Source organism: Conger conger, chromosome 16 (assembly GCF_963514075.1).
Source record: "Conger conger chromosome 16, fConCon1.1, whole genome shotgun sequence".
Classification (NCBI taxonomy): domain Eukaryota; kingdom Metazoa; phylum Chordata; class Actinopteri; order Anguilliformes; family Congridae; genus Conger; species Conger conger.
This window is the reverse complement of record NC_083775.1, coordinates 11162565-11190531: the sequence shown is the minus strand read 5'-3', so window position 1 is coordinate 11190531 and position 27967 is coordinate 11162565. Positions and strand designations below refer to the sequence as shown.

At 47.9% G+C, this 27967-nt stretch overlaps 1 protein-coding gene across 1 annotated transcript in view; it reads right to left on the bottom strand.

Moving 5' to 3' along the window:
* Positions 1-3617: 3617 nt before the first annotated feature.
* Positions 3618-27967, bottom strand: part of LOC133115087 (epsin-2-like) — a 29258-nt gene continuing 4908 nt past the window's right edge. Inside the window, exons 2-9 of the mRNA XM_061224812.1 lie at positions 20544-21472; positions 15910-16028; positions 10589-10705; positions 9209-9344; positions 6253-6408; positions 5583-5672; positions 4708-4908; positions 3618-4101 (exon numbers count right to left, since the gene is read on the bottom strand). Of these exons, the coding sequence (XP_061080796.1) occupies positions 3767-4101; positions 4708-4908; positions 5583-5672; positions 6253-6408; positions 9209-9344; positions 10589-10705; positions 15910-16028; positions 20544-21153 (1764 nt within the window). The 5' untranslated portion in view covers positions 21154-21472 and the 3' untranslated portion in view covers positions 3618-3766. The remainder of the gene's footprint in view (positions 4102-4707; positions 4909-5582; positions 5673-6252; positions 6409-9208; positions 9345-10588; positions 10706-15909; positions 16029-20543; positions 21473-27967) is intronic.

Sequence of the window (27967 nt, the reverse complement as noted above, 5' to 3'; positions counted from 1 at the left end):
GTTTGCGCACAGTGAAGTCGGGCGTTTGTGAACCTGGTATTAACTGCATCCTGCTTTAATGCGTGATAGTTCTGACACAGGCGTGTAGGCCGGAGAATGATCAAACATCAATGACACACGTGACACAGCAAGTTAAGTGATACAATTTATTTGTGTTTTTTTACCATTGCAGCTCTGGGCCCCTTATCGCTCGCTGCCGTTTAGATGCGTTAAAACATCACATTAACTCATCTGACCTTCCTACAAAACCCTAACACAGAAATAAGATACAGAACATTATGTTACAATAGTACAAATGATAAATTATATTATACAGTTATAATGCCGACACGTGGAGCACATACCCAATAGTGGAAGCAGCCTGCACCAAGTAATATGAAACGGTTTGGTAAATATACAGACACAGCAATGTGAAGAAATAAAACAACCTTATGCATGTCCACAAAGTTAGCCCCGCACAGAAAATGCCAAGATGAGCCCATAGCAACAGGAGACTGGGGGGAAAAAAAAATAAAAAATACACACACACACACGACCCACCAAGCTACAGACCGTCTGTACTTAAAGGAAACGGTCATCGCAACACGTTTTTCTTACCTTACAATGCACATTTTCCTATCTTAATATTTTCAGCGTCCAGTTTTGCATATTTCTGTTAGTCATTTGCAGGGGTTAGACCTTTACTCAAAGCCTGTGGCACCTGACACACACTTCAGTTTAAAGTTAAAACTCACAACACCGCTTAAAGCCGCCAGCCTCTGCTTTGCATTTCCGTCCTGGTCAGATGAATCTCAGTACGCATCCGCTACAAAGCCGTACACGGACTGCATTAACAACATATGCCCAGCAGAGGGCACAATTGGACAGAAAAATCCCATTTTAAAAATGGCAGTGATTTGCAACAGCCTAAAACATTTGGGCCCAAATAGTTTGTTTACATAATCAGTATTAACGCAACACATAACAGCACTTCCATGTGAATAAACCCTTGACACTTTGGTTACTAAACGTTCTGAATATGATGCATTAATTGTGCTCGCGAAGACATTGTACTTTATGGTTATATGTGACAGCGGTGTTTGACCGAGACACTGCAAGAAACTCAAGAGAGTGCCTTCGAATCATGAGAAGAGGGACAATCTGGTTTCTGTCAGGTTTCAAAGTGGATTTTCTTGCATATTTCAAATTTTTCCCCCTCGCCCAGGAAGGTAATGCACAGTGCTGATCAGTCCACACTGTCTTTAAAGGAACTTTCACCCAACAAATTCATCCTATGAGACGTATTCTTTCCTAAACCTGGTCACGCCTGTGAGACCAGAGGATCAGCTCAGAAAGCTGACCTGACTGCATATGAAAAGAGGAGCAGTTTGACTTTAACATTTAACCTACATGTTAAAAAAAAAAAAAGCTCATATCCATCAGCCCGGGGAAATGCAGGCGTGTGGAAGAGGGGCGGGGATAAAAGGCAGTGTGTGGATGCCCCGCGCTTACGCCACACAGCCAAGCTGGCAGCTGGCGTCCGGTCACTTAGCTCAGATCAACCCTCTGCCCACACAGAGCACCAGAGAGCAGAGAGCAGGTACACTCCAGGCCTACTACTCAGGGCCACTCACTGTGTACTGGTGTAATCAGTTAAGTCAACGATTGGCTAGAGACACCGCACACCATGATACAAAAGCCTGCATATACAGCACCCCCATCCAGGACTGGAGTTAAAACTGCAGCCCCTGATGCAGTTAATTATTTTGAGGCCATTAGGCAGCAAAGAGTCTTAAAAACTGAAACAGGTTCCAGCTGCTGGTAGAAAGAAAGGAGTAAGCTAAAGAGCTGAATCTAACATGCCCACCGCTACACCCAGAGAGAGCCCACGTCTCCCACCTCAACCAATCAACAAGTCAGCCTGTTACCACCTCTCCCACAACAACCAATCAACAAGTCACCCTGTTACCACATCTCCCACTACAACCAATCAACAAGCCTGTTACTGAGGAAGCAGAATCTACACTGCAGGTGTTCTCTCTTTTCTGGCCTGACTGACTGACAGACAGACAGACAGACCCTTTCTTAACGAGGTAAAGACGTGTACAGGTAATATTTACTACACACACACACGAATGTGACAGTATGTCCCTGACTCCATCTACACACACATGCATGAGTGTGTGCGAGTGTGAACACACCAAACATACAGACACTTGGATCTGAGGACTGAATTAAGAAAGGAAAGCAAAGTGAAGGGAGTGATAGTGTAGGTTGATCATAACAGCCTGACGGGCCAGGACCTGTCGCTTACAAAATCCCCACACACGCGCGCGCACGCACGCACGCACGCACGCACGCACGCACGCACGCACGCACACACGCACACACGCACACACGCACACACGCACACACACACACACACACTCTCACGCACACTCGCACGCACACTCGCACGCATGCGCACACGCACACGCGCGCGCACACGCACACAGACACGCACGCACACAGACACACACACACACACACGTTTCTACACAGAAAAACAGCACGCAAACACACACACACACACACACACACACACACCTGCTTCTCCAAAGAAAAACAGCATGCACACACACACACACACGCACGCACGCACGCACGCACGCACGCACGCACACACACACACACACACACACACACCTGCTTCTCCAAAGAAAAACAGCATGCACTTACATCTGCTTCTCCAAAGAAAAACAGCATGCACACACACACCTGGCTTCTCCACACAAACAGCACACACACCAACTTCCCTTTGTTCCTTGTTTGATAATTAATATCACACAGGGTCAACTGACAAAAAAATAAAAATGTTTAAAAAAAGTTTCAGATTTTTTTAATGTTTCGATCCTTATAGCGCGGGTCAGAGGCGAGACAGCTGAACGCTATAAGGTGTTAATTCAACATTAGATCAGTATTAAGCTTACAAAAATCCAAAACAAACACAAGAACCTGCACAGTTGAGCCATACCACGACTTAAATGGCCATTCCTTCCAACAGTCCCTCCAGAATACGCACGGTAGAAAACGGTGGCTTTTTTTTCTTTCTTTTTTTTTCTTTTTTTCTTTTTTAAAAGAGCCTCCCCCCTCTCAAGATGTGGGAAACAGTTCCTTGTCGGGCTTTAGAAAGTTGTTTAAAGAGCCAGGGTGCGGGTTCATCTCCCCAAGGCGACGGGACTGGAACCGGTCGGACAGGAACGTCGCCCCCGGCGCCCAGAACGCGGCGGTGGCGTCGACCTGGTTGGGCGGGACTCGTTTCTGCTCGCCTAAGGACTAATGGTGAACCGACAGTCAAAGGAACCCGAAAGGCGTGCGAAATCCCCGCGCAGAGCGCGGGGAAGAGGGCGCAGGTAAACGGAGCGAGCCAGGCACCACTGCGCCGGAAGCACACGGTGTTCGTCAGAGGACAGGACTTACAGGTTCATTCGATTAAAGAGTTAGCTTTAGTGAATACACCGCTTTAATAAGACTAGAGTAGGAGAATTAAAAAACGGGAGCAGAATTACTAATTAATCACAAGCCTTTGGACAAGGTCAAAGGACAGTTTGTTACCCCGCCACCCCCCCTCCCCCGCCCCTCCCAAAAAAACATACCACTCGCTGTGGGGGTACTGACCTCCGACTGGGCTAAGTATTCTCTGTCTTTAAAAAAAAACAAAAAAAAAAAACAAGTCTTGATAAAAGAGCGAACCTGTGTGAGAAGAGGAAGAAACTGCTATTGTCTGTGGCGCAGGTAGGGGGCGCTCTCACAACAGGAAGGGGTTGGTGGTGGTGGCAGCCTGGCCGGGGGGGCCCTGGGGGGGCAGGGCTGTGCTCATCAGGGGCTGTGGCAGAGACATGGGGCCCATGCTCACGCCCTGCATCATGTGGCCCATAGCCCCCTGCGGGGGCAGGGCAGAGGGCAGGAGCAGGCTGGGGGGCAGGGAGGACAGGGGCAGGGGGTCCGAGCTCATCTGGGCCCCCCCGGCGAAAGCCTGCGCGCTCACACCCATCAGGGGGCTCCCCCTCATCTGGTTGAGCGTGGGGGGCTGAGGCTGCAGCACCTGGAACGGGTTCACCTGGGCCGGGGGAGGGGCTGGTCCTGTAGGGAGAACAGTGACATCACAGCCTGGACACACCCACGGCACGCTGACATCACAGCCTGGAAACACCCACGGCACACTGACATCACAGCTCACAGTCTGGACACACCCACGGCACACTGACATCACAGCCTGGACACGCCCACAGCACACTGACATCACAGTCTGGACACACCCACAGCACACTGACATCACAGCCTGGACACACCCACAGCACGCTGACATCACAGCCTGGAAACACCCACGGCACACTGACATCACAGCACAGTCTGGACACGCCCACAGCACACTGACATCACAGCACAGTCTGGACACGCCCACAGCATACTGACATCACAGCACAGTCTGGACACACCCACAGTATACTGACATCACAGCACAGTCTGGACACACCCACAGCACACTGACATCACAGCCTGGACACACCCACAGCACACTGACATCACAGTCTGGACACACCCACAGCACACTGACATCACAGTCTGGACACACCCACAGCACACTGACATCACAGTCTGGACACACCCACAGCACACTGACAAAATTTAAATAAATCTGCAACCTAACTGGAGAGCACTGAGTGACAAGCCGGATTTGACCCTCACCTGCAGAGAGGAAGGGGTTGGAGATGGGGGCCGGCTGCGGGGGAACAGTCACAAGGGTGTCCAGGTTGACGAGGGCGGCGTTGGGCCCCAGGAAGGACTCTGGGGTCTTCCTGCTGGGGCCCCCCGGGAGCATGTCCAACAGCTCCGAGCTTGCCGACAGGCTGGGCTGTGAGGGCAAGGTGGAGCTTCCTCTGGCCTCTCCTGCCAATCACAAACCATCTCTCATCACCCAGTGAAAACGCAGCCAAGCCACGCTTGTGTAACAGCAGTACGGACTGAGCCCCGTGCCTCTGCTTCTCTCCCATTCCTGCAGCATTCTGAGGGCCACTCAGGCGCCATGACGACACCCGGGCGCCGTGACGACACCTTGTGATACAGTAAGACTCCCAAGACTTTTGAAAGAAGTGGAAAAACTTGTTACTGGCCGTAACTCAGTAATTTGCGAAAGAGGAGGATGGAATGAAAGTGGGAACATTCGCTAACATATTCAAATTTTTTTTTTTGAATAGCTAACGTTAGCTGAAGTCATGCACGGCGAACAAAAATGGCTGCCAACAGGGAAACGGAGAGAACAAAAGTTGACAATTGTTTAGCTGTTCTAATACACTTTAATCAGTGTAATATTTGTTCTTACCGATAAAAATAAAGGTATGCAACAAATCTGCTAGCTGGCATTGTTAGAGGTAAGTCGCATCCGTTTGTATTGAAAATGCGTTGTGGCGAACTTAATGGAATTAAAATTGTTCGGTCTTGAATGCATGTCTGGTTGGTCTCTGATATCGGTGGAATCACTCAGTGAGGTCTCAGAAAGTATGTGATGTCACCGATAGCGCCATGGAAACGGAACTTATTAGTTATTAGAGTTATTTTCTTACCGGTCATAATGGAAGAAGATCGAAGGCTGTCGAAGTCAGACAAGTCCTCCCTGGAAGTACCGTTTAGTGTGCCGAACAGGTCAAACTCACCTGCAAGGAACAAGCGCACGGTAATTCCTCATAACCAACATTCTTACTTTACAACTAGACACACAAGACTTTAAAACCCAGCAGTGGGGAACATTTTTTTAAAAATCACTGTCGCTGAACTGCATGCTACCGCTACGATTCCAAGGAAGGAAATGGAATACGAGTCAATACAGGCGTTTAGTAAAGCCACTAATCTCTGTAATCGCTGCACTGTCAGATCACCAACATGGAATAATTTGTCAGCTCATTTACGGCTTGAGGCTTTTTTTCCACAGGAAGGAAAGTGGCCACATTACTCACAATGAGAAAAAACAATATCTGCTGCTTCCCGGTGCCAGGTGGGTGGGTGAATGAGAGCAATACATAATACTGAAATGGATTTGTAACTACAAGTAGGACTAGACTTCATCACTATACCTCATTCGGACTGATTGTAACTCGTTCTGACTGGTTATAACCCCTCCTGACTGGTTATGACCTTTTCTGACTGCTTATAACTGGTCATACTGCTTCTGACTGCTCATAGCTCATTATGACAGATTATAAATCATTAGGACAGGTTATAACTGTGGTCCCCCACCTGCTCCAGAGGCCTTGGGGCGAGTGGCAGCCCCACCAGCCCAGGGGTCCGTAGGTGCAGCGGACGACCCCCAGGGGTCGCTACTCTTCACAGGGGCCACGGAGATCGAGGGGGCCCCCCAGGGGTCGGCTGCAGGGGGCGGTTTAGAGGCCGCACCTAAACGCGCAAGGAGAGAGCGGCCAGACGTTAGCGCATATAGCATTGGCGGAAAAGCAAACAGTCCTGGCCGGTGACACACATCTCACACGCGCACGCCGCTCCGTTCAGCTGCACCTTGCACCCCCACCACGGCAGTCACGCCATCACTGCCAACTAAAGGCCGCCCAATCAGTTGTGAGATCACAAATACAGTGAGCTCCATATATTTATTGGCACCCCTCACTGGCAATGCACAAAAAAATACTTTAAGTAGTAATGTGGTGGTCGGTCACACTTTCTAGGTTTTTATAAGCAATTTGCACAAGAGCGCATTGAAGAAACACGATGAAAGTATTAAATGTGTCTGTTCATTAGTTTTGGAGAAGTGAGCGTTTTACATGCATCTTCGTATTTTCAATTTTTTATTTTTGAGAATGTTCTCCTCGTAGTGTGTCATGAGTTACCCCTCCCCTTTAACTCATGACCCATAGTTTACGCCGTGGGCCTCCAGGCAAGACGATGCAAATATTTGACTAACGTAAGATTCACTTAAACTATTCACTTAAATGCCAACCATATTCACTTAAGAACTATTAGAATATCTCTATAATATAATATATAATACATAATATAATATAGCTAGCTAGCTAATTTGCTTTCATAAGGATGTTATAGTTGTGCAAAGACTAAAGGCGAAGAACACATATGTAGTTATAAAACCATACCAGTTTGTTATCGGTAGCAACAAGCAAATTAGTTATGAGCTAGCTTGCCAAATTTACAAATATCCACCTGAGACACAACGCAAGTGCTTGCAATGCTCACCACTATGCTCATATTGCCTCAGGTGGATATTTGTAAATTCGTCTAGCTAACTAAGGCTAATTGGCTTGGTGCTACTGATAGCAAACTGGTATTGTTTTATAACTAGATATGTAGTCTTCGCTTGGATAATAAGCAATAGTATAATGATCGCTTGTCTGGAGTGCAATTTGGGCAGCTACACGCGAACAATCAGAGTAAGCCCCCACGCCACTGGCTGTGGCAAATAGAACCACTTTCCAACCAATGAGCTTGAATTATTGTACAGCTGTGCAATGTTTTGGTACAGAGTGACGGCCCATCAACTGTATATTGTGAAACCAGAATTTAAGGACTATTAACACAGGCAGAGGGCGAGTCAACATGTCAGTAAGCCTTTTTCGACGATAGGAAGGCATTTACAATGGTCTTGTAACAATGTTTTAACACAAAAATCTTACCAATTGTCCCTTTAAGGTTAGCTAGCATACACAGTTCTATGCCTTAATTAGCTGCAGCGCATTGTATTTTTAGCTAGACAGATTACATTCCGTTATATTTGATTGAATACTAAAAATTCTAATTCTTTTTTACTGCCACCTCTGAAAAGACTATGACTACTGGGAACGGAATGTATGCTATGAAGCAGAGCTTTCCCTCGAGGGAGGTTTTTCCCAAATTAACTTGCGACATGCAACAAGCAAACATAGCAGGTGCACTGCAAGGAAGGATAGACAACAAACAAATCAAAAGGAATTGAACCGCCGTGGCCACCTATAGAGGAATTAACATCGGCCCCATAATGACTTCAGGATGTTCAGGAATAATCTTCTGCGATAATAAACACACACCAGCCAGTCTTATAAAACACAAACAAAAAACATGTTGGCTAAAGCATCTGACAGTTTTCTCCCCATTACTTGTGTGCTCATGAATTATTCCCAAACCTAGACCACAGACTTCAAATTTGGGAAAAAAGGGCCTACTCTTCAACGGGATAAAGGGAAATAGCAGCGCAGTTCTCTCAGTGATACACACTAACAGAGTGGACCCGGAGGTCAAAGAGGGGAACAGCAGCTGTGTGGAAGTGCTCCAGGCTCTCCAGCTGCGGGGCCCTGGCTGTGTGCTCCTGCGGCCACTCAGTTCAGCGAGTGCGATAATGCAGCGCCGTTAGGCCGCATTTCTCAGGAGCTGTGTAGGGGACAGGGGAGCAGGTGGACTGGGCAGGAGAGGGGCCGTGAACACAGGGCCTAGAGACAGGGGCCCACAACAGGGGGGGCAGGAGAGACCTGAACACAGGGCCTGAACACAGGGGCCAGGAGAGACCTGAACACAGGGACCCTCAACACAGGGGCCAGGAGAGACCTGAACACAGGGCCTGAACACAGGGGCCAGGAGAGAGACCTGAACACAGGGGCCAGGAGAAAATGCCAATAAAAAAGACCTGAACACAAGGAGCTGAACCAGCATTTGCAGCCGGAAGGACTTCCTGCACAGCTTGGGACAGGAAGCTGTGGCATTCATTATATAGAATCTCTGGCACACTGCCATGCAGAAAACACACAGCTGGAAATACTGTATTTATGGAAAATTATTTCCAAACTCTTTCGGTTTAAACCCTTTTTCACTGGTTTCACTGAATATTTCTAATCCTGTAGCAGCAAGTGTTATGATTATCGTGCCGTTAAATCTTCACATGGAAACAGAAGCGGCATGTAAGCAAGGTCAAAAATATTATCGACAGACCAAATGTTCAGCTCGATACGGTTAACACAGAACGTCCTTGCCCCCTACTGAAGCAAACATTCAACATTCAAATTCAATCCATCTTCTGAACTTTCGATGGAAGTACAGAACAGTTTCAACGGCCATTTGGAAGACGCTATAAAAGGAAGGCTGGAGATGACCATCTGGTGAGGGCACGGTATCTGCGGTGCGGGGCCCTCTTGAGTATTGTCAGAGAAGCAGGGCCCGAGGAGGGCTGGCGGAGTGGAGCATGATGGGAGATTGAGTTTACCGAAAGACTGCCAGGGGTCTGGGGCAGCGGCCGCTGCTCCTACTGTGGCTCCCGCTGAAGCCCATGGGTCGGTCGCCTGAGCCACGGGGCCACCAGGGGCCCCACTCATCATATCCATCAGCCCCGAGCTGCCAGCCTGGGGTACGGACAGACAGACGGGATTAACCGCAGTTTATCACATCGTATTTGTATTATTATTACAACTACTACTTCTGCTACTATATTTACAGTATTGTATTTGCACTGTTAAATTGATGGTGTGTGTGTGTGTGTATTTTCTTTCATTTTGTTTTATGCTCGTTCCAGTGAAGCAATTTTTAACTTGTGTTTGGAAAAGTGCTATACAAATGAAGATGTATTATTGTTGTTGTTGTTATTATTATTTTGTTTAATTTCACAAACCACGCCACCTCAACATCTCAACATTAAAATGGCTTCACAATCAGTTTCAAATGTACATGGAATGTCAAAAACCACACTTGTTGTCCAAAGCCTCAGACCAATGGAAGAGCTTGCATTTAGATACATTTTGTTAACTCAGCGAAAAACAACCAAACAACTGAGTGACAGAAAAGTAGGTTAGGGGGGTTAAAATGTCCCATAGCTATAGCAAGAATGCAGATCCATGCAGAAACCAGACGTGTGATCCAGACAGCAAACGATTGGAGCAAACTGCTTGCAGCAAACAGTTCCTGCTCAACGGTTTTAAGTAAACATTCCACTTAGTTTGCCACCAACTCCTTTCTTAAACAAATGGATGTGACTTAGGTCTATCAATAGAAGCTGGCTGATTAGCTGCATACCTGGAATTTCATTTGAATATGTTTGCGAACGTTAGGCCAAGAATTCATCTGTGATTGGCTGAGTGCCCATAATGGGGCTGATCTGTGATCGGCTGAGGATGGGGTGATCTGTGATTGGCTGAGTGCCCACAGTTGGGGTGATCTGTGATTGGCTGAGTGCCCACAGTTGGGGTGATCTGTGATTGGCTGAGGGCCCACAGTTGGGGTGATCTGTGATTGGCTGAGTGCCCACAGTTGGGGTGATCTGTGATTGGCTGAGTGCCCACAGTTGGGGTGACCTGTGATTGGCTGAGGACCTACATTGGGTTGATCTGTGATTGGCTGAGGGCGGGGTGATCTGTGATTGGCTCAGAGTCCACAGTGGGGTGATCTGTGATTGGCTGAGTGCCCACAGTTGGGGTGATCTGTGACTGGCTGAGGGCGGGGGGATCTGTGATTGGCTCAGAGCCCACAGTGGGGAGATCTGTGATTAGTTGTGTGTGAGACTTATCCCTGGTTATGGGTATGCACTTTGTTGTACGTCGCTCTGGATAAGAGCGTCTGCCAAATTCCATTAACATAATGGCAGACAGCTCACCTCTTTCTTCTTCAGCACCTTCCCTGGCCCAGCCACCGGCCCTTTCCCTGGTCCCTTACGGCTCTCCTCCAGCGCCATCTGCAGGCGGAGGTCATCGCCTCGGCGCACCCGCTCCTCCTGAAAGGACACACGCAGGTAAACACACACGCCCGCAGGGAACACACACGCCCGCAAGTAAGACACACCCGCAGGGAAAACACACGCCCGCATGTGTGCGCAGGACACACACACAGATACATGGACACGCAGACACACTGACACAGGTAACACACAAACACGCCCGTAGGGAACACACACACACGCCCGCAGATAACGCACACACACGCAAGTAACACACACACAAACACACCCGCAGGGAACACACACAAACACACCCGCAGGGAACACACACACACACACACTCGCAGATAACACACACACACGCGCCCGCAGGTAACACACACACACACACACTCGCAGATAACACACACACACGCGCCCGCAGGTAACACACACACACACCCAGATAACACACACACGCGCCCGCAGGTAACACATACACATATACAGACGCAGGTAACACACACACACGGACGCAGGTAACACACACACTTGCGTGCGCAGGTAACACACACACACACACGCACGCACACACACACACACACACACACACACACACACACACACACACACACACACACACACACACACACACACACACACACACACACACACACACACACGGACAGACACACACACATGGACAGACACACACACACGGACAGACACACACACACGGACAGACACAGACAGACACGGACACAGGTAACACACACACTTGCGTGCGCAGGTAACACACACACACACACACACACACACACACGGACAGACACACGCACACGGACAGACACCGACAGACACGGACACAGGTAACACACACACACGCCCGCAGGTAACACATACACATATATACAGACGCAGGTAACACACACACTGGCGTGCGCAGGTAACACACACACACACACATACATACATACACACGGACAGACACGGACACAGGTAACACACACACAACTACACATCCGCACACGCTATTTTGATGTCTGTTAAATTGTCGTTACAGGGTTACAGAATGAGCAAATCGGCATCCTGCCGTTTGGCTTAAAATTACAACATTCTCCGTAGATGAGACCGAGAAGGCGATATGAACGAGAAATTTTAGTTTGAATTAATATTACATTTTGTAAATGTATAGGAAGCCATCCGTTTAAACGCTCCCATCTCTGCTATGCCATTTAATGAATACAGTATCCTGGCTATCCATCACCCACAGCATGATCGTCCTCAGTCTAATGGTTAATTAGGCTAAGCGGCCTCCAATATCGATTAAACAGACTGAACCTTTCAGTGTGTGGACCTGTGTGAACAAACAGCTCTTATAACTCAATGGTAAGAGAGGCACCCTGTTAAGTTTGTCAAAGCACACGGAGCATTTTATCACCGCAGTGAAGCAGCCATAGCAATCTGAAACACAGATCTGATTATTTAGCAGCCAGATTTTTAGACATTACCCACAACCATTACAAAGCAGAGGATCTATTTGCTCATTATGAACAGGTTCAGGTTTAAAACACATCTCATCGTTGTGAGTGAGAGAAGTTCTGCAAGGGAGGAGTTGGGGGCGGGGAGGGGCGGTTGGGTCAGCTTCATTTCAATTCAACTAACTGGACTGAAAAACAACCAATTTAGCTTGATGCGATTGGACCGAACTTGAAGCCGTTGGCGGAATTGACTGCGGAGCCGGAACGGACCGGTGCAGGGAGCGGGGGCTGAACCTGCACGGCCGGGGCGGTCAGTGCGGCATGTCGCGCGTAAAGAAACAGCACAATGCCCGCCTAACGGAACTCTCCAGAATGTTTTTTTTTTTTTTTTAAAGAGGAACCAGGAGAGGGGACAGCAGCGGATGTGCAGACAGAGACGGAGAGAAAGAGGGATTAGAGATGAATGGAGGGGTGGGCGGTGAAAGGGGCCAGTCAGAGATGGGCACGCCGAGCGAGCGGACATCCCCCCCTGGGGTGGGGGGGGAGCTCCTCGTTTTTCCCTGGGAAAATTCCTGCCAGATGTCCGGGCACTCCGCTCCGTTCCCAAGAGCGTACCGGAGATAGCGCAGTTACAGGCCAAGCAGAGCGCCGCAAACACACAGGAGCAGAGCGCCGCAAACACACAGGAGCAGACCACACACTGCAAACACACGACACACTGCAAACACACAGGAGCAGACCACACACTGCAAACACACGACACACTGCAAACACACAGGAGCAGACCACACACCGCAAACACACAGGAGCAGACCGCACACTGCAAACACACAGGAGCAGACCGCACACCGCAAACACACAGGAGCAGACCGCACACTGCAAACACACAGGAGCAGACCGCACACTGCAAACACACAGGAGCAGACCGCACACTGCAAACACACAGGAGCAGACCACACACTGCAAACACACAGGAGCAGACCGCACACTGCAAACACACAGGAGCAGACCACACACTGCAAACACACGACACACTGCAAACACACAGGAGCAGACCGCACACTGCAAACACACGACACACTGCAAACACACAGGAGCAGACCACACACTGCAAACACACGACACACTGCAAACACACAGGAGCAGACCACACACTGCAAACACACGACACACTGCAAACACACAGGAGCAGACCGCACACTGCAAACACACAGGAGCAGACCACACACCGCAAACACACAGGAGCAGACCACACACGGTAAACACAGACGACACACTGCAAACACACAGGAGCAGAGGACACACTGCAAACACACAGGAGCAGACCACACACTGCAAACACATAGGAGCAGACCACACACTGCAAACACACATGAGCAGACCACACACTGCAAACACACGACACACTGCAAACACACAGGAGCAGACCACACACTGCAAACACACGACACACTGCAAACACACAGGAGCAGAGGACACACTGCATTTTTCACACAGACCGCCAGAATAGAGAAAAAGATATATACTACATTCTATAAACACACAGCCTCCTCCAAAAGTATTGGAAAAGCAAGGTCAATTCTTTTGTTTTTGTTGTGTTTTTGCTATACACTGAAGACAATTGTGTTTGAGGTCAAAAGATGTAAATGAGATAAAAGATCGGAATTTCATCCTGGTATTTTTATCTCTATTTGTTAAAGAACTTGGAACACCTTGTATCAGATCACCCAATTATTAAGTGAGAAAAAGTACTGGAACATGTGACTCAACATGTTTCTTGTTGACCAGATGTGTCCTGTTTGATTAGTTAAAAAATTTTGAATGTCTATTCTTGGTTTTAGCCTTGTGAAGACTGTATTTTTGATAAACCAACATCAAGCCAATTTGAAGCTTAGAAAAGAGGGAAAATCCATTGCACAACTGCACAAGCATCAAAAAAGAAGAATGCAACAGTTTGGTGATGTCAATGGGTCGCAGGATTGATGTAGTTATTGCAAACTAGGGATATATGCTACCAAATATTAAGTGTTATTTACTTTCATTTACTTAAATACTCTCTGTTCTAATACTTTTGCTCACCTACAAATTGGGTGGTCTGATAGCAAATGTGCTATGTTCTAAGTAGTTTAACACATCTAGTTGTAAATACCAGGAAATAAAATCTGAAATTCTGAATTCTTGTCTTGTGTTCATCTTATCTCAACCCAAAATGTATTCAGTGTTTTGCAAAAACAAAGGAATTAGCTTTGCTGTTCCAATACTTTTGGAGGGGACTGTCGATAACCTAAGGTCTTTTTCAGGCAATGACCCAGATTACAACAAATGTATTGTAAATGCGTCAGACATTTAAAGATGATAGTTACTGAGCATGGTAAAAAAAAAAAAAAAGGCAAGTCCTATCAGGACTTCAAGAACCTGAAGAGATCAGAGTGGTTGTCTGAAAGATGCTTTGTGGATGGGCTTCTTCCCATGGCAAGAATAACTTCAGGTTTAGCAATCATTGGTTTTGCAAAGTATTGCCATATTTCCCTTCAAGCATCCTGCTCTTCTGCAAGCTGGAGAATTCATTCACTGCCACCAGGATATCTAGCCAAATTTTCATTATAACTGACTTTCTAAGAATCCTGCCTCAGTCTCTCTTAAAAATACCGTAGACGTCCACTGCCTACATCCGTGATTTCTACCCTGATACACACAGATAAACACAAACTTTCCGAAAGGAGTCTGACCGGTTTTATGTGGTTTCACAACTGCAAAGCCGAAATGGAGGATCTTCTGCACACTTAAGAACCATATCCATACAAAGTTGCTTAAAGGACGATAGTGGCCGTGTTAAACGTGCAGAAAGGACGATAGTGGCTGTGTTAAACGCGTGTAAAGGCCGTTAGTGGCCGTGTTAAACGCGTGTAAAGGACGATAGTGAGTGTGTTAAACGTGTGTAAAGGACGATAGTGGGCGTGTTAAACGTGTGTAAAGGACGATAGTGGCCGTGTTAAACGTGTGTAAAGGACGATAGTGGCCGTGTTAAACGTGTGTAAAGGCTGATAGTGGCTGTGTTAAACGTGTGTAAAGGACGATAGTGGCTGTGTTAAACGTGTGTAAAGGACGATAGTGGCCGTGTTAAACGTGTGTAAAGGACGATAGTGGCTGTGTTAAACGTGTGTAAAGGCCGATAGTGGCTGTGTTAAACGTGTGTGTAAAGGACGATAGTGGCTGTGTTAAACGTGTGTGTAAAGGACGATAGTGGCTGTGTTAAACGTGTGTAAAGGCCGATAGTGGCTGTGTTAAACGTGTGTAAAGGACGATAGTGGCTGTGTTAAACGTGTGTAAAGGCCGATAGTGGCTGTGTTAAACGTGTGTAAAGGCTGATAGTGGCTGTGTTAAACGTGTGTAAAGGCCGATAGTGGCTGTGTTAAACGTGCGTAAAGGACGATAGTGGCCGTGTTAAACGTGTGTAAAGGACGATAGTGGCTGTGTTAAACGTGTGTAAAGGCCGATAGTGGCTGTGTTAAACGTGTGTAAAGGCCAATAGTGGCTGTGTTAAACGTGTGTAAAGGCCAATAGTGGCCGTGTTAAAGGTGCAGAAAGGACGATAGTGGCTGTGTTAAAGGTGCAGAAAGGACGATAGTGGCCGTGTTAAACGTGTGTAAAGGACGATAGTGGCCTTGTTAAAGGTGCAGAAAGGACGATAGTGGCCGTGTTAAAGGTGCAGAAAGGATGATAGTGGCCGTGTTAAAGGTGCAGAAAGGATGATAGTGGCCGTGTTAAAGGTGCAGAAAGGACGGTCGGCATTGGTTGTACCTGCTCGGCCGCCTCGCGGCTCATGGCCAGGGCCAGCTGCAGCTGCAGCTCCTCCTCCCCGCTGGTCTGGGGGCGGGCCTGCTCCAGCTCGGAGTTGGCGTTGGCGTTCGGAGACGTGGCTGGAGGGACAAACGCACCAGTCACCCAGCCTGCCCACACAACCGCTCCCCCCCGACAAGCCTGGCCACACAACAGCAATGTCGACAATAATTATGAACATTTCACACCCATTCATTTCCTCTCGGGCGTAAAGATCACCACACAAGTATACATTTCACAAAAAAAAAAAAGACACAATGGACTAATTCATAAAAATGGCAGATACAAACAAACCTGTGATAAGATGGGCAACATCAGATATTAAACAAGGTTACGTATATTGCTATATATTCGGAACTGTAACAAGGTCCGTCGCGTCAGTAAGACACAAAGTGGGAGGACACAGATCTCAGTGTGAATGCTGTGTGTGAACACCTCCACAAAGAGGCTTTTCAGCCCCGCAGACTACACCTGTCCTACAGCGTGCCGCTGCCCAGAGCATCAACCCACCTCACTGTGAGCACGGACGCCAGCGATAAACTACCATAGCTTTTCACGGCATATGTTATGCCTTCCACTTCCAGGCATAACATAAAATGCACTCAAAACCCAATACGTTCTAATCAATTAACAAAAATAATAAGAGAAAGAGGACAAAATACAGTTACACGAAAGTGCTTGAAATAAGAGCACCATCAGAAAAATATGCATGCAGTAACGAGCTGTACAAAGCGGTTCCTGAGCCTTATCATTTTACATTCAGCATCTGATTACAACCTGACCTGGGGATTATCAGACCAGGACTGATATTATGATCAGTAAAAGTAGCAGTCTGTAGTAACACAATGCGAGCTGCTGGCAAACAGAGAAGATGTGCTTCTCTGCAGCAGTGCAGGGCCAGAGTAAGCATGGGATTAGGGACTACACCCACTCTGCGTCTCAACGCTATGACCTCATTGTGTTTGACTGGTCCTCTCAATGCCATGACATCACTGTTTGACTGTGCTGTCCGATGCCATTAGCTCACAGTGTTTGACTGTGCATCTAAATGCGATGAGCTCAACTGTGTTTGACTGCGTCTAAATGCTATGAGCTCAACTGTGTTTGAGTGCACTGCCCGATGCTCTGACTGAGTTGGCTCCTCATCCTCAGCAGCACTAAAATGAACAGGGGCAGCACTGAAATGAACAGGGGCAGCACTGAAATGACCAGGGGCAGCGCTGAAATGACCAGGGGCAGCGCTGAAATGACCAGGGGCAGCGCTGAAATGAACTGGGGCAGCGCTGAAATGACCAGGGGCAGCGCTGAAATGAACAGGAGCAGCACTGAAATGAACAGGAGCAGCACTGAAATGAACAGGAGCAGCACTGAAACCCCCCACGGCATTGCCGCACGATCAGATGGGGAAACTCATCACTGTGCGGTACGCGTTCCAAAGAAACCCCTGCTCACTTCTCGGGGGGCCTGCTCAACAGTCGGGTTTTCCGTCACCGCAGTTCCCCGCTCGCGATTGGACAGGGGGGCGTGCTGGGATGCGGAGCGTTCTCCCACAGACCCACTAATGACAGGTCTCAGTGCCCGACGAAACCACACGACCTCCCGCCACGGTGGCACACGCCAGCACGAGCGCGCCTCGCGCTGCTCGCTCCACAGCCTCTCCGAGGACCGAACGGACACGGCGTCAGGGCTGCGGGTGTGGCGCGCTGTTCCCCCACTGACGCCACGGCGCCACAGAAATAGCCGGCGACACCGGCGCACTGTTGCCGCTCTACCCACTAGCTGCCTGCAACCTACCCACAGAGAAGGGACTTGTGACTGTCAATTCTGCTAAGGCTGGAAAAATAATTTCCGTCAGTGGGGGACTTTCGGTTCTGCGCGGGCTGCGGACCAAACAATTATAGTACTGCTTCTAGTCAAAACCTGATGACTTAGCGTGAGGTGTTAACGTGTCTAATTTTGTTCAGCAAGAAATTATGGCCAACTAGCTACGGCTTACATTTTCTAAATAAATGAAAATAAAAGCAGTTTAATATTTTTTTTTACATTTCTGCTGTACGGAATCATCAAGTCAAAATGGAGGTAAACAACAAACAATGGCCACCCACAATGGTCCATCAAGCCCAGTCAGGGCTTTTCATGCATCTCATAACATTTATTTTTAAATTGAGTCAAAAACCCTGAGATTAATTTCTCTGATATACATTTTTCATTTTCAATATTTTCTTTTGGGAGTTTATTTTCCGAAAGGTATTTCTCTTTTGTAATACTATTTATCAGGCTATCTGTCCAAAGAAAATGAAACTTAAAATGACTTTCATTACTGGCCTAAATGATTTCTGGTTCATGAAGGCTTTTCTGCGGGAGGAATGCATTAAGGCTGGCGTCTTTCACAATCACGGATATGTAGCAACTCTTCCCGCTCACTCACCCTTCCTTCAGGGGGAAGGTCATTTCACAACAAATTTGTGACATGCAAAAACGACTGAAATGCAACTGCCCATTCGGCAAAAAAGGACACATTTTCCCACAGTTCTGAATTGCGCCCACAGTGACAACACTGCCAACTATAGAATGCCGATTACGTATGGAGCTAGGGTTGTTGGAAGGGATGTATAGAGAAAACACATTGAGTACCAAAGCTAAATCTTTCCAGAAAACTTGATGAAGGATGTAACTTCAACATACCCGAAGTAGAGGGTCAGGTTACATTTCCCACACAGATTTTCATATCACAGCTAATGATAGTTGCAGCATGTCTATCTTTACACAACAAGAAAGTGCGATCGGGTGACTCATTTACAAATAAAATTACACTAATAATGTGTTTATTTGTGGAGATATGACCCCCAAAAACTGTTCTTCAGTGAATAAACGTGAATTTTTACGGCCGAATATCTCCAAAACTAAAGTAGATATGAATTCTACAACACAAATAGAATTTTGTGTTGAACGCGTTTTTTATCACGAAAAGGTCGTAACAAGAAAGTGAAGTGTAATTAGTCGACTATCTAGCAAGTTGGAAAATGATAACTTCCACTGGCTAGTTAGCGAGCTACAAATATTGGTGTGTACTGGGTTTTAAAATCAGCTATAAAGAGACAAGGGTTTAAATAAAGATTTGTGGCCTAAAATAACAGCTCCCCACATATCATTAAACAGTTTGTGACGAGGAACATGCTGTTCCTCACAGTTCTCTGGCTAGCAGAATGAAGGGAGACTGCTTAGTTAATTGCTGCTCACGAGAAACAGTATTTTAAAAGAGGCTGATGAACACCACTGCGGATTGATTTCCCTCTCTGAGGTTTAGTGCCGCTATGTCGCACACGCACACACGCGCACGCACACACACACACACACACACACACGCACGCGCACAGGCGCGCGCGCGCGCGCGCACACACACACACACACACACACACACACACACACACACACACACAGCACAGTGACTCACACCGCAGTCACACACCTTCTGGAATTCAGGAATTTGGAATTCCAGGACGGAGGGCAGGCGAGGAGAGGGGGGCAGGGGAGGGGTGGGATTCTGGAAGAGGCCGTGGTCTGGGCTGCTGTTCCCCTGTGGGGGAGGTTCAGCCCCCAGGCCTGGAAGCTGTCTTGTGAGGCGGCGCCTAATCGAGGGAAAGCCCAGTCTGAGAGGGCACGCCCAATCCAACCTGTCCCGTCCCAACCGGCCCAGAATGGCAAATCATGAACTACACGCCAATTTTGAACTGCACCCCAATTAACGGAAAAGGGCCTACTGTACATTGGCTCTAGGAAATGGCATTACCACGGTGCGGGTATTTTCTTCCAAGCCAGTCTCCTCTATCAGCCAATAAACCTCACAAAGCACTGACACTTCACTCCAGGCATGGCTCTCCTGTGCGAGGGGAATGAGATACCTGCCGGACCGGTAAGACTGGCTGTAGACATCCACGCATTGTAACTGGAACGTCTTTAAGCGTAGCACTGCAGTATAATAACAGAAACCAATACTCGCATGTGAATTAAAGGCATACTAAGGCAGAATTTTCACCTATTATAAAACAAACATGCTCTGTCAATGCTATGATACACTGCCAACCTCTGTGTGTTCACTTTTGCCCAATACCATGTTGTCTACTTTTACTATTTACTATTCTAAAAAACGGCTCAGGCCACTTCTGGGTGTGTGCCTTTTGTATTCCTGCGCTGTGTCTGAATACAGTGAACTCCCTATGACTTGCAGAAAACTTGAGGTGTCTGATAAGAATAAAAGCGACAATGCATTGCGCTTGTGAGCATGTGTGCTTACGTGACAGAATTGTGCAATGCTTCCTTCCAGGCAGGGTGGAGCACACTGAAATCCACTGGCGTAAGCAGCAGTGGCTAGCGTTGACTCATTCAATCATCCCTAATGCTTAGCTAAAGTAAGCTACCGCGTTTAAAAATAAATAAATAAAATAAAAACATCCTTAAAAAACAGCTGTCCTGGGTCTCACTCAGAGAACCTATCCAGCTAGCTCAGTAATCCCGCTTCAGGATATAACCCCCCCCCCCCCCCCCCCGGTTCGCTGGCCAAAAGCACCAGAGGCAGGACTGCCGGCGGTACTCACATCCGTGGTAGGACGCGGGCGAGCCCTCCGACTTGCCGTAGTCGTCGCCGGAGTAGCTGCTGGAGAGGTTGGGCTGGCTGGAGCCGCGGCCGAAGCTGGCGGGGAGGCTGCTGCCCGCGCTGGGGGCCACCTGCGCCATGCGCTCCTTGGTCTTCAGCGCCTGGCAGCGTTCGCCCTTCAGCCGCTCGTCGTCCTTCAGCAGCACCACCAGCTGCTTGGACTTCTCCCGCACGTTCACGCCCTGGTCCTTGCCGTCGCGGTCCACGTACTGGAAGTCCTTCAGCGTCTGGATGGCGAAGATGTTCTCCTTGCACTGGAGGGCCACGCGCTCCGAGCCCGTCTTGATCAGGTAGTCCAGCAGCGTCAGCGCCTTGTAGACGTGCCGCCAGTTCTTGCCGTGGTCGTTGAGCCGCTTCCAGATCATGCTCATGATCTCGGAGAAGGCCACCACGTTGTAGGTGAGGTCGGCGATCTCCGACATCAGGGAGCTGGACGGGCCCCAGGGGTCGTTGGAGGTGGCCTCACGCACCTTCTTCTCCGCCTCCGAGTAGTTGTTCACCATGTTCTTCATCTGCCGCCGGATGGTGGAGCTCGGCATGTTGGAGGCCATCGTGACTCGAGTGCGGTACGCAAAAGCGATTTCCTCGTTTAAAAAAAAAAAAAAAAAAAAAGACACTTCTCTCACTCTCTTGTACGCTCTCACGCACGCACACACACACGCACTCACTCTCGTACGCTCGTTCTCAATCGTACCCTTATTTCTCTCACACTTTCTCTCTCACACAGAGTTACTCCTTGGTGTGATCAGAACGGGACTCTTTCCGCCGCTGTGCCAGTCCAGTGGTGCGTTCCGGAAACCTCCAGAGAAAAGGTGTTTAAAAGCATGCCCACGCAGAGAGGAGAGTCGGCAGAGCAAACGCCTCCATTACCTGGAACACGAAAGCGCAGTTAGACAGGCTGGGATAGGGAACCGTTAACATGTCACATAACCAGGGCCCTGATACACACACACTCCACACCTCAGTACAGAACACAGGCCTGATACACACACACTCCACTCCTCAGTACAGAACACAGGCCCTGATACACACATATGCCACTCCTCAGTACAGAACACAGGCCCTGATACACACATATGCCACTCCTCAGTAAAAAACACAGGCCCTCATATACACACGGCACACCCCTGCACTGAACACAGGCCTGATACACACACACTGCACTCCTCAGTACAGAACACAGGCCCTGATACACACATATGCCACTCCTCAGTAAAGAACACAGGCCCTCATATACACACGGCACACCCCTGCACTGAACACAGGCCTGATACACACACACTGCACTCCTCAGTACAGAACACAGGCCCTGATGCACAAACACACACACGCATGCATAAACACACGCCCTCAGACACACATACACACACTGCACTCCTCAGTGTAGAACACAGGCCTGATACACACACATTGCACTCCTCAGTACAGAACAGGTCCTCATGGAGCACAATACCTTTTGGCATTTGATCTGCTTTTTCCAGCCCAAAACAACAATGACAACAAAGCATGTGGTAAACAAAAAAATCCTGTTATACAAAACACACACACACACATGCGCACACACACAAACACACACACAGGAATTGAATCAACTGGAAAGCACAAACACACAACCACGTGACCACGGCTTAGGCTAACTGAAAAAACTGATTGTCCCAACTGGGAAAACAATGCACAGATAGGCGACCTGAAGCTTACCAATAAGTTTCCTGACTCTGTTCTCACAGCTCCGGACTGTTAAACGGCCGCGGCAGATGGATAAAGAGAAATGGGTCGCAGCTGTGCGTCTTTACGACCCGCAGCGTGTCGCTACCGTGCTGGAGGCCGCCCTACCCCACACACCGGAAGCAGGAGCGCGGAGCGACCGTGTCCCTAAAGCGCATTTTCACCGTAACGCCAGCCTTCTCCTGCAGTGAACGCAGGGAGCAGGACCATACGGCAGTTGTGGGTTCTGGACGCCATTGGCTCCGGGACCCCGTGCAATCGACGGGAGAGTATTTTTGTACTTCCGGTAAGTTTTTTTTTTTGACTGAGGAAGACGTTGCAGATCGTAGAAACGTCAGTCTCCCTCGTTCATCAAACAGCGTGCCCCGCTCTGAGCGGCGCTGGGCCTTATTTCGGGCTCGTCACGGTGAAGTTGTCAGGCTAAGGAGTCTGATATAGTCTATCCCTGTTGCTGAGCCCCTATTTGGTCCTCTTTTGTCAATTTTATAACATGCCAGTACATAGCAGGAACACAGAGACTACCTTCACAGCAAATAAACACATTTCATAACCAAAATGAACTAGGCAGTAATACCACTGAATTTCAAATCGGACAGAATTTGATCGCTTAAAAATACAGCGCTGCTCCTTTTGGAATCTAAAATAATTACTAGAACGTGTACCAAAGTAACCAAAGTTACTGTGGGAAACTCTTCAAATAAAATGTTGAATTATGTTATGTATATATTGAACTGAAATACTGCAGGCAGTGTGTGCCTGTGCCAACTCAACAGCTCAGGTCTGGACCAGCCCTCCAAACTGACGTCCCCACCAGTGAGTCAGAAACTCCAGCTCAGATTCACAAGTCAACGAGTCAATACCTTCAGAAGCCGCAGTAAGAAGTATTGCATACACAGGAAATGTACACAAAACGTGCTAGCCCTTGACCACCGAAAGTTCCATCACACAGCTAGCCAGCTTCTGATTGCGGGCAACATCATGCCCGGATATACTCATGATGTGATCAGCGTTCCGGGCTGAATTAGGCTCGTAGTAATCCAGCAATCGTTTCATAATTTGGATTTACTCTCCTCGTCCCTTCTTTCCTCGTTGAACACATTCGGTGAAAGCCAAACCGTTCATTATATCATTCCTCACAGGTTTGATGATCACCTTTTTGTTAAGTAATAACAGTGTTCTTTGTTTACAGTACCCAGGGTGAAACACTTCCAAGAGGGTGGTTTAGCTTTATAATTAAATAACTACTCTTTAAACACACACACACACACACACACACACACACACACACACACACACACACACACACACACACACACACACTGTGAGTCTAAAGCACAAAATCATAGGCGATTCAGTAATTCTCGTATTAGTTGGATATTTACGGTTGAAATTAAACATGATTAAAATGGATTTGAAGCAGCCTTAGGTTTATCCTTAGAACAAAAACATGCACAATAATATTATACGGAAACACCCACCCACCATCACAGAATGAATCATGAACAGACCTCATCAGACACGACAAAAAACATGTTTATACCTTTCAAAACCGACAAGTGTGCGGAGGCTGGTGGTTAAACCACCATTTCTGGTGAGGTTGTGTGTGTTTGGAAAAAAGCGTCAAATAAATTATTAAATTAAATGATTTTATTAATACTGTAAAAATTTTGACTGGCTGCAGACATATTGGCATTACGACATTATTCAGAGCAGAAATGCAAGGCCTTTTTCACGTAATCTCCTGTACGTTCTCACACAGGGGAAAACCCCATTTGAGCTCTGGTGGCTCAGACCGTCTCTGCGCGGAGATGATTTATGGAGTCATTTTATTTCTACAGTGAACACCGACAGCGCTGTAATAACCCCGGGAGCCAGACACTCACAGACACTTGTGTCTTTGTCGACCGCCAAGTGATCGCAAGAGAAGTGACGAGCCGGCTCCGCATGGTTCCCGCAGAATTACGGGGCAGGCTGTCCGCCTTTAATTAATACATCGAACTGTCACCGAAATGACAGAGCGGAGCATAAGCGCTCCTTACCGAGGGTGTTGGCCGGAGCATACGCTGGAACCGGACCGGCCACGCACAGCGCGAACGAGAGGCCGCTGTGTAAAACTCGCCTTGACGATATTGCTCGTTATGCGGATTAAAATACATCTGGCTGTCCCCAGTCCCCATCTGAAATGAGTCAAATATTTGGATTGCACAGATTTGACATCATGGAAAATTAATCCACTTCCCACCACAGAAAGATAGCTTACAATGAGCTACACTAACTGCTACAAGTATCATTTGAGTGATATTGGGCTGGTTTCATGGACAAAGAGTAAACCATTTCACTATTTTATAAAAGATTACACAAAGTCGAGCACACAGAAGTGGGGGGAAAAAAACATTTCAGGCAGGATGGTCTTGCCAGAACTGTCATTAATCTGTGCAAGCGGCAAAAGGATTTCAAAAGATACAAGGAACACTATTTTACAAGAACTTCAAGATTTTCAAGAAGGAAAATTTGCCAGGACTTCCTTGGAGACAACGTGGTGCTGTACTGAAACACCTGCAGGCTAGCTGGGTGTGAACAGGCTTCGCAGATCACATTCACGGAGAGGGCAGGGCTCTTATCCAGCATTTGCATACCAGTCCATCGTGCGCCGTGATTGGCTGCACGGCCATACAAAGGCCGCAGGTAAGCGCACAACCCACCTCAAGGCTCTCCTGTCTGTCTTCACATGCATACCTCTGCCCTGCAACTTTCAAACACCACGATAGGGAGCAGCCATCTTGATTTAATCAGTCGTCTGCCCCATCCGCCTACACGTCTCTCCCGCTTCTGAAACTACGCCTTTCTACCCTGTTAAATGAACGGGGAAACTAGGCATTGGGTAAGAAACCCAGAAAACCATCACACCCAAATGGGCCGATGCTCAGTGGGCAGATATGATTTGGGATAAGAATCAACCTGAGACCGGGGGCTGAAGGCCCATGCACCCACGCCGTAGGGGGTGGGGTATGAACCGTTTTATTATTTCTAGATTTAATTTAACACTTATTTTAATTTAATACGTTTTATTTACTTTTTTCTTTATTTATTTAACTTATATTTGTATGCCTCGGTGAAGCCCTCTAAACCTGCAGTTTAAAGGAGCGATCTGAATAAATTTCACTTAGAAGAGCCACGGGGGCTATTCGGATGTTGGGCTTCCTGTTCTAAAGCCAGTGAGGGCGGGGGGAAGGGGGAAGGGGGGGGACCAGACAAACAGACTTGGCTCAGCCCGTAAATTCATTAGGAGCGGCTGAAATGTGACTCCCGCTGTCCTGCGGGGAGGGGGGGGAGGGGGAGACCACCCCCCACCCCCTGCATACGCATGAATGCACCGGAACCCTAATGAAACATCTGCTGCATTAATACCCCATTCACATCCCACAGCCGGGAGGAAGAGGCCCAACTGACCCGCCAGCGGAACAAAGTGCTGGGCTGTCCTCTAACACCGCGTCCCCACAGACCCTCTAATACTGCGTCCCCACAGACCACAGACCCTCTAACACTGCGTCCCCACAGACCACAGACCCTCTAACACTGCGTCCCCACAGACCACAGACCCTCTAACACCACGTCCCCACAGACCCTCTAACACTGCGTCCCCACAGACCACAGACCCTCTAACATTGCGTCCCCACAGACCACAGACCCTCTAACACCGCGTCCCCACAGACCACAGACCCTCTAACACTGCGTCCCCACAGACCACAGACCCTCTAACACCACGTCCCCACAGACCCTCTAACACTGCGTCCCCACAGACCACAGACCCTCTAACACTGCGTCCCCACAGACCACAGACCCTCTAACACTGCGTCCCCACAGACCACAGACCCTCTAACACTGCGTCCCCACAGACCACAGACCCTCTAACACTGCGTCCCCACAGACCACAGACCCTCTAACACTGCGTCCCCACAGACCACAGACCCTCTAACACTGCGTCCCCACAGACCACAGACCCTCTAACACTGCGTCCCCACAGACCACAGACCCTCTAATACCGCGTCCCCACAGACCCTCTAACACTGCACCCCGACAGCCTGGTAAACAGGGACCCCACATACTATGCGGCTCAAGCTGTGTTTGAGGCAGGCCTCACTTTAGTGGTACTTTAGTGGAAAGGCATGCCAATAATGTGTATTTATCCCTTTGAAGTATAGGGTTTTTGGAATGTTTTTCAACATTCTAAGTTAGTGCTCTAGAACACCGTATACTCAATACTCAATTACCAGTAGTGAATGTTACAACAGCATTAGTGAGTTCAGTTAAAGAAAAACACCAACATTTTGGGAAATATGCCTTTTTTCACACTTACCCAGACTTAGACAAGATTAGGGATGTGACAAATCATTAGTTTTTGTAACCGGTTACCATCCCATTTTATAAACGGTTAACCGGTTAACCAATACTGCTTATTACCGCTAGGGATCGTATCTTTTTACTACAGGGACTCAACTGTTTGATGGTTGGAACCAAAACCGCTGAACCCACGCGTATCCGTCTTCCGCTGGTTGAGCGCAGTGATCTGCAAACCTTCTGAAGGTACAACTTCTCACAAAACAACGTCTCTCATTTTTACAATTTCACAAAGACAGGTTTGGCCATTCAGGCTTCACATAGCTGATGTAACCCAAGGCCAAACACAACAATGTGTGTGTGTGTGTGTGTGTGTGTGAGCCTGGCCTTTTCTTTGAATTTCCAAAGCCTAGTCACAGCCTGAGTGTGTCCAAACAGGAAGCAAATAAATGCTCATTAAACACCACTGTGCCCAAAAAATGTGCATGTATAAGTGTAACATTTCCATTACAGGGCAGGCTTTTAACAAGTCTGTTACACAGCAGGTATTTAACGTCTGTTACACGGCAGGTATTTAACATGTCTGTTACGCGGCAGGTATTTAACGTGTGTGTTACGCGGCAGGTATTTAACGTGTGTGTTACGCGGCAGGTATTTAACGTGTGTGTTACGCGGCAGGTATTTAACGTGTCTGTTACGCGGCAGGTATTTAACATGTCTGTAACACAGCAGGGACTGCCATTCACAGCTTGTTTCTGTGAGGCCAGGCCCAGCGGTCAGCTCCACAGCGGCTTCGCCCACTGCGCACCAAAAATCCCCCAAAAACTCAGAATGCACCACACTCTGAACCACCACACAGATGGTGTACATGTGGGCCAAATTTACACTGCAAAATGCTCTGCCTTAAGTGTTTTAGTCTTATAATGAGACTTAAAATCTCTTGTTTTTGTTTCACTTAAGTACAAAATATTAGCTTGCTTTAAGTTACTGTTTGCTTGACAAATATTCTTACCCCATTGGCAAATCTTGAAACAAATAAATCTGACTCACCAAAATCTTTTTTTTTTGTTTATCTAGAAATAAAATGTCTAAACATGAGACTAAAACACTTGAGACTGCCTTATTTTTAGCTTTTTGCAGTGTAGTCGCACTGTAACCTAGAGGCAGAGCACATAAGGGAGTGTGAAAGGAGGCAGGGTCAGGCAGATGAGCCTGTTCCTCCACCTCTGTGCACACCAGGAAACAGCAGGAGTCCAGATCGCCATGGCACCGTGCGGCTGCTTCCTGGAACACTCTAGGAAG